The sequence below is a fragment of the Biomphalaria glabrata genome, chromosome 10, assembly GCF_947242115.1.
Source record: "Biomphalaria glabrata chromosome 10, xgBioGlab47.1, whole genome shotgun sequence".
Taxonomy (NCBI): Eukaryota; Metazoa; Mollusca; class Gastropoda; family Planorbidae; genus Biomphalaria; species Biomphalaria glabrata.
In genome coordinates this window covers 43395063-43403371 of record NC_074720.1, presented here as the reverse complement: position 1 = coordinate 43403371, position 8309 = coordinate 43395063, and the positions used below count along the sequence as shown (strand labels likewise).

Sequence of the window (8309 nt, the reverse complement as noted above, 5' to 3'; positions counted from 1 at the left end):
CTATTGTTTGAGGTCCACGGGTTATCACCCCTTCTAACCTCTCTAGTACAAACCAACCACAGCGCCCCCCCCCCCCAACCACACCAACTTTCCACCGAAGCCCCATTGTGACAGAGCCTCGACTATTTTCACAATTGTGAGAGAGCCTCGACTATTTTCACAATTGTATGAAAGAAGAAAGGGAGCGAGGCACCGTTCAGCGCCCTCGTTATAAAGTTCATATTTTATGCTTGGATACCAAGCGAAGGAAAAAAAAAATGGCCATTAAAACCTAAGAATTACTTGTTCTCAATTACCCCCCCCCCCCCCCCATAGTTTGTCCCGTTTTAAAAGCTGCAGTACAATTTATTCAATTCCAGCTAACACGTGTTATGATGACATACATTAAAATATCTTAACCGTGGGCATTTCTCATTAATATACTCTTATAATTATTATAAGATAATCAAGAATCATTAAAAGTCTTACAGTAAGTATATTGAACCAGGATGGCTGCCTGGTCGTGCGGTTTGCGCGCTGGACTGTCGTTTGGATTTATCGAGGGTCCCGGGTTCAAACCCCCGCCCGCTCCCATCCCCCGTCGTCCTGCGGGGAGGTTTGGACTAGGAAGTAAACTATCTTCAACTCTGAAGGAACATCCGAAACATGTAAACAAAATTTACAAACCAAACGTGATTTAGTGTCTAATAGTTTATTTTAATTAACAAAGTTAGAATCACAAATGAAAGGAAATGAACAGCACACTACATACAAGATTATAAGAATAGATTTCATTCAGAATACTGTTTAATACTGTCAGTGAATTGAGTGACAGGCAATTTTTTTTTGTAGATCTAGCATTGCACATCAGACATTTAAACACAGCCTTACACATTTTCTCTCGATGTCTTACTCTCAACGGTCTCCTCCTCTCCCTGACTCTCACCCATCTCTCTCTCTGATTCAGACTCTCCCTTTCTCTCGTTCACTCCCATCTAACTCTTTCACCAGCATTCAACAAGCTGCCAAATATAAATTTCTCAACTGAAACCAAAACAAAAAATTACATTTCAGGGTGTTGCCAATGTGGCAACATTCTCATTGCTTGCTTGCAATTAATAAATAATCAAATCATTTTTTTTTAAATCGAAAAAAATAAATTATTTTATGAACAAAGGTATTTTACATTAACATAACACATGCAAAAGGCAGAGACCTACAATCCTGATTGGGCATCGAGTTTTTAAAAAAAAAAAGCAAATGTGGACAAGGGCTTTCTTTACAAGACAAAGTTACCAGTGGGTTTTCTTAGAAAACAAAAAGTTTGACATTGGCTTGGACTGTACTTCTCATAATGGGGAATGGTGGCTGAGTGGTAAAACGCTTGATATCTGAACAGAGAGGTCCTGGGTTCAAATCTCTGTGACGACTGGGATTTGTTTATTTCAGGATTTTAGGGATTCCCCTGAGTCCACCCAACTCTAATGGTTACCTGACCTTAGTTGGGGAAAGTGAAGTCGGTCGGTCATTGTGCTGGCCACATCACACCTTTGGGCCAAAGAAACAGATGACGTTTACATGTTTACATCGTCTACCACATAGATCGCACAAAGTTATAGTACTTCTCACAGATACACATGTTTGGCAGTTTTGTATATCATGGGTAGAAAAATTAGATTTTACCAGAAAAGTTGGGGGGGGGGGGGAGGAGGAACCAAACTCCATATTGTGTGTGAGGAGAAGGGAGGTGGTGGTGGTGGTGTGTGTGTGTATGTGTGTGTGTGTGGGGGGATTTACAAGATATGTGAATCTGAGGGCAAAGACTGTTTTAAAATATATATCTATCAAAGATAAAGCACAATCTTAAATGTGGTAAAAGGGTTCTAGCATACAATCATTCCAAAGTCAGACACAAATACCAAAAAACCCCACGACAAGACTGCATTAGATAAAAACAAAAGAGGATTAAAGACACAGCCTTTGTGCAACTAAGACAAGAGATGGTTCACTTAGTATTTAAGTTGGCAGTAACAATTAAAAGGGTTACTTGAGGTTCTCCAACTGTTTGAATGACGTGCCCCCTTTTATTTGTAAACATAATAACTGAATAAAACTACACAAGTCCCTGTTATGATAAAGATGACTATAGCAATGACATAACAATAGATTATCACAATATATAACAATAAATACAACAGGGCAAAGGAATGTAGACAATTCTCTCCATTGAGTCTGCGAAGTTTTTAAAAATTCGATATTCAGATTTTGTTTTGTAGATATCTAAACATCAAAGAGATTTGGCAGTTTATGATTTTCAAAATCGAGAAATGCAGAGCCAATACAAGGAATGTTACTGCAGTCAACATTAGATAGATTTAGACTTTTAGTTTTACAGGATTACTTGTGTGACTGAAAGGTAGGAACTTTGTTCGTTTCACAGGTCCATGTTCCAGGTCTCAATCAATATTTGTTCATTCACTGAACAGCAGATCCAGTTTGATTACTTTGTTTCGTGGTCCAGTTACCCCTAGAATAATCTCCCTTGGAGAGATTACAGTAAAACCATCTTCAGAGATGGTGATGTGTCTCAAATTTCCAGTTCTAGATCAAATGTCAACATTGGGGCACATCACCCGGAGGAGGCATGTACTCACACACCAGTTTCTTCTCCCTCTCTGCCCGTCTCTTGATGCAGACGACGCTGACAATCACCACCACCACAATCAGAACCACGAATCCGCCTATGATCAGAGACATTTTCAAGACGGCTACACTCCACTGTCTCCTGGACTCCTGTTCTTCCAAACTCTCCTTCGCGGAGCTTGCACTCTTGACAGCGTTACCCTTCTCTAGCGGCCTGGCTAATGACAAGTCAGTGTCTTGGGATTCCGACTGACTCTCCTCAGAGTTGGCCCTGTGCTCAGCGTTGGCCAAATCAAACTCTAGAAATGGGCCACATTTAGTGTCCTGAAAGCGATAGCAAGGGCTGGTGATGATGGTGTTCAGAGGACAGCCTGAACAATGCACACAGTTTTCCTGAGGGAATAAAATACAATTTATGAAAAATGAGTACAAAACTGAACATGATAAGGATTTACCTTCTAAATTACATAGGCCCTATAAAATGAACAATTCCTTTTTATGTACACTCAATACACCAAATAGATCAGGGGTTCTCAGCCTGTGGATCGCGCCCCCCTTGGGGGTCAGTTGAGGATTTGCCAGGGGTCGCATAAGACCATCGAAAATATGGATTGTTTTTGTCTATTCTTCTATTGCTGTGTGGATGGGGGTCGCGGCAGTGTGGGGGATAGTAAAAAGGGGTCGTCCAGCTTAAAATGTTGAGAACTGCTGTTTTTTAATAGATAGACATTAATAATTATCTGCCAAAGACAAGAACCTCCAGTAGAATTTGGAATTTTGTAACGGTGAACTGTCATGCTATTTTTAAAGAATGATGTAATAGTTTATTTTTAGACTACACTCCAACTGTAACGTCACAGCTACTGACCAAAACTATCGTACTCACCAGTTGCCTGTTGTAGTAGTTGTGTGGCGGACAAAACACTGGCCAGTAGTCATCGTCACTGTCGTCCTCTAGGTCATCAATCGTGCGGCCATTACAGAAGACAATGACAAAGGCGGACAGCAGCAAGTGGGTGGTCAGCAAGTGGGTGGTCAGTGAAATCCTCATGTTGGTATTCTTTGCTGAAGAGAAATGTAATGTTTAATATTAGACTCACCCATGACATCAATTTAAACATACAAAATTAGCCTACCTATTAATATGTATTATTACATTATGAGACCTAATAGACATTATTTTTATGCTATTAGAGCATGGAATGGGGTTGCCTGAGCCGGCCAGGGAAAACCAGTGACTTGGCAGAATTTTAAGTCATTGGTCAAATTGCAGGACTAGATCGATGCGTATGACGTAATTATCTTCTTTCTTTTTTTTTTGAAGTAACGTCTGTGTTTCATAAGATAAGATGAGTTCAACTTTGTTGGTTTGTATCATTGTATCATACTATTTCGATTCAACGTGAACAACATGTCGGAATTCATATTCACCAACAGGTAACACAAGCCATATACCTTAAGGGCCCTCCCCCCCCCCCCCCCCCCCCCCAAGAAATAGTTAGCACTGACATAGGATATCTGGACTTTTAAAGGGTCCAATATCTCAAATAGCTTAGGTCCTTTTCAAGCCTAAGAACGGCACTGTTTGAACTGGACTTCGACTGGCCTATGTTGGAAGTGGACACTTTACATAGCGCCTCTCTCTAAGCCAGCGGTTCTCAACCTTTTATGCTCGGACACCCCTTTTTACAATCCCCCACTCTGCCGCGACCCCCCCCACACACACACACACACAGCAAAAGAAGAATAGACAACAACAATCCATATTTTCGAAGGCGACCCCCTGGCAAATTGTCAATCGACCCCCAAGGGGGTCACGACCCACAGGTTGAGAACCCCTGCTCTAAGCCAACATTTAATTTTTTAGCAGGCATTACGGAGGTGGTGGTAAAGCGCTTGGCTTCCGAACCGGCGGTCCCTGGTTCGAATCTTTGTTACTTTCATGATCTTTAGGGCGTCTCTTGAGTCCACCCAACTCTAATGGGGTACCAGACATAAGTTGGGTAAAAGTAATGGAGGAGGTTTGTCGTTGTGCTGGCCACATGATACCCTCGTTAACCGTGGGTCATAGAAACAGATGATCTCACTTTACATCATCTGCCCCAGAGATCGCTAGTTCTAAAAAGGGGAACTCTACTAGTACGTCATTATGGGGGGACATTGATCTAGGAAAGGGAGGAGAAAGGTTTCGCTGTTGCTTGATAAAGGAGAAAAAGGGGGGTGGGGGAAGTTGCTTACAGCAGACAACTTTTATGAAGTTATAAAAGTGTTCGTTTCTCGGTAGACATTAAAAAAAAAAAAACTTTAAACGTGACAAGTGTTCAAACCCATGCGTGCGAGCTTATCAAACTATCTTATCCCTTGAGATCTTCTGATAAGTTTGTTTATAATATCTGTATATCATCCCATCCCTTGGTATGAGATCTTTATCTAACGCAGGGGTTCTCAACCTGTGGGTCGCGACCCCCCCTTGGGGGTCGATTGACGATTTGCCAGGGGGTCGCCTAAGACCATCGAAAATATGGATTGTTTTTGTCTACTCTTCTATTTCTGTATGTGTGTGGGGGGTGGTTGCGGCAGAGTGGGGGATTGTAAAAAGGGGTCGCCGAGCTTAAAAGGTTGAGAACCGCTGGTCTCCCCCCCCCCCCCGCACTCCACTGACACACGCTGTAAGTAACTTCCTACTCAGACCCTCTCCTCAGCATGTACACCAGCTACGGCCAAACAGTTTCGTATGTTTGTACAGAGAGCCCCCCCCCCTCCCCACTTGACCCGTCACCACCCCTACTTGACCCGTCCTCTATAGACACGAAGTCTTCTTCTTCTTCAAGAAGACTCTGAAAAGGTTTGCGCACCAAACATAGCAGGTGTCTACGAGATAGTTATGAATAGATTTGCTGATCCTACTAAACTCATTCGAGTGTGTTTGCGTTACAGATACTCAAAGTAGGGGCGTCTGCATCTAATTGGAATAAGTAATGATTTGGACCTCGGCAAAGCGATACGTAAAGATCACGATACTTGTATATAGCCTACTGATCTACAAAACTTGAGTGTGTTTGCGTTACAGATCCTCAAAGCAGGGGGTCTGCATGAAGTCTACGTGGAAGAAGTAATGATTTGGACCTCTACCCCTCGGCAACGGCAAGCAAAATGTAGGCCTACTATAGTTGTGTATTTGACCAGCCGACCAACATCATGCCCGTTACAATCTAGACCAGCGGTTCTCAACCTTTTAAGCTCGGCGACCCCTTTTTACAATCCTCTGCCGCGACCCCCCCCCCACCCATACACACACACATACAGCAATAGAAGAATAGACAATAACAATCCATATTTTCGATGGTATTAGGCGACCCCTGGCAAACCGTCAATCGACCCCCCAAGGGGATCGCGACCCACAGGTTAAGAACCCCTGATCTAGACATATTACAAATGACAAAAGTTCCCCCAAAACAGAACATAATTACATCCTACGCGTATTCCCGTGCTAGTCTAGTTGTAAAATGTTGATCAGAGATTTACTCTTGTTAAGTCATTCGCTTTCCTTGGCTCATTCAAGTAACTCATTAGTTTGTTTTTTACTGGCCAATATCTTTATCTAAGGCGACGCAGAGTTAGTTAAAGCATAGATTGATGACTATCTATGATAGAAGAGCAGAAAAAAAAGGTCCTGTTCCGGTTAGACTTTTTAAAAAAACTATTACACATAGGTCTAGTTGTGCAGGATGGCATAAACAATAATATAGGCCTACTGTAAGTAGATTTAGATTTAGAAAAGGAGACAAAATGATTGCTTAAGTTTTCGTTCACAGTTTAAGAGATGCTAATGAAATGACACCCCCATGATCCACCTCGAGGTATTATCTTATAAATTACACATGTTCCTTCCATTTTTATTTCAAAGAGAAGTCCAAAGTCAGACTAGTGCATGTTAAACTAGTTGAGTCTAAATTATTGGTTTTCCTGGCAGATTATTAACATCTCTCAAAAACACTCTCTATATTAAGTGGGACATTGAACGCTTGCAGTTAGCGGTTTACCATTAAGCAATACCAAATTAAATAACCTTTAAAAAAGGACTACAAGAGCTACATTACAGTTCTAGTTATAAATAGCAGCTAAGCTGTAGGCTATATAGATCTAATTCTTATTTCATATTTGAAAAGTGCTTAACATTTATCATTTTAAATTCAGCTAGAACTAGAAAATAATTGTGGCCAGGTAATAGTTGGGAGTGACAAATCAAAAATAAATTTAATCCAGGTTAATATGGATTCAAGGCTTTAAATAAAGATCTAGATATCTAGCTCCTAACATTTGAAATTTATATCTACTTTCATAGACAGTAGAGTCTATCATTTAAACAAAAACATTTTTTGTCTTGTTTATTTGTTCGATGATGTTTTAGATTTATAATCTAGACTCAGAAAGACACAAAGATAAAGGAACATTCCTCGTTCCATAAGCTAGGACAAATTTGTACAAATGCTCCTTCTTCCCTAGCGCTTTTAGAGCATGGAATGGGTTGCCTGAGCTAGCCAGGAAAACCAGTGACTTGGCGGAGTTTAGGTCATTGGTTAATATGCATGACCCGTAGGACGTAATCATCTTCTTTTTTGAAGTAACGTCTGTATCATATAAGATCATAACATAGACATATAGATTGGCACGTATCATAGACGTATGTACTGTATAGGCTAAGGCTTAGTGTAAGAGGGTATATCTTATTATCCTGTGTTTTGAAAGGACGCCTGTAATTCATAAGAAAGATTTAGATCTAGATACTAGATCTAGGTATGCCTACTTTAAAATGTTAGGTCTAGAATCTAAGCCTTATAGTGCTTGTATAACTTTTTTGTGCGATCATTAAGACTAAAAATCTAAATAGGCCTATCTAAACAACTAGATCTAGAATATAGATCTACTCATATAGACTAAATCTATATATATCTAGATCTATATTAATTTAAATTTATACTACATCTTGAGTTGATCTATTTTTCAGTAAGTATGTAATTCTTAAAATAATAGAGGATCTAATTTCTAGGATATAATCTAGATTTAATCTAGAGTTGTAGATCTAGATAGATTTACTCTACTCAACTAACCTTTCACTTTCTAAATCCAACGAATGATGAATGAATATATGAAGAAAAACACACACAAACTGTCACAGAATCAGATAATCTACTAATCAATAGATATATCTAATAATAACGTAAACTAGATCTATAATTAGATCTAGATCTATACAGATTCTTAGTCTTGATTAAATTAATAATACAAAATATTGTCCACTGGATCTAAAGAGAGTCCTAAACTTTCGATGTCGCATTTGATTTGTAATGTTTCGTCGTTGCTATTTAAAGCTACACAGTGGGTCCCCGAGCAGACGACGAAAGCTCTTGTCAAGACTTGTTTCGCTTTGTTGACACTCTCGTCCAATCGGAAACAAGCCGAAGATAGCCACCAGCCAATGAACGCCGAGGCCAGTCTGCCGAACTGTGGTTGTGTGTGTGTGTGTGGGGGGGGGGGGGGGTCACGAGACGAGGCTTGCTTTCATTGATGCCTGTTTAGGCATGACTTTAAAAAGAAGGAAATTCGTTGTTTGTACGCGAGGTACTTCCTACATGTCGCGGCTTGTTTCTAACTAGCGGAAATGGGTCGTTGATAAATGAATGGAC

The 8309-nt window shown here is 40.4% G+C and overlaps 1 protein-coding gene across 1 annotated transcript; it reads right to left on the bottom strand.

Annotated features, from left to right (window-relative positions):
* Positions 1–675: 675 nt before the first annotated feature.
* On the bottom strand, positions 676–8010 carry LOC106065496 (uncharacterized). The gene is made up of 3 exons (XM_013224335.2): positions 7734–8010; positions 3509–3687; positions 676–3015 (listed from the first exon to the last, which is right to left on the bottom strand). The coding sequence occupies exons 2-3, from the start codon at positions 3671–3673 to the stop codon at positions 2593–2595; spliced, it is 588 nt and encodes a 195-aa protein (XP_013079789.2). The 5' UTR covers positions 3674–3687; positions 7734–8010; the 3' UTR covers positions 676–2592.
* Positions 8011–8309: the final 299 nt, after the last annotated feature.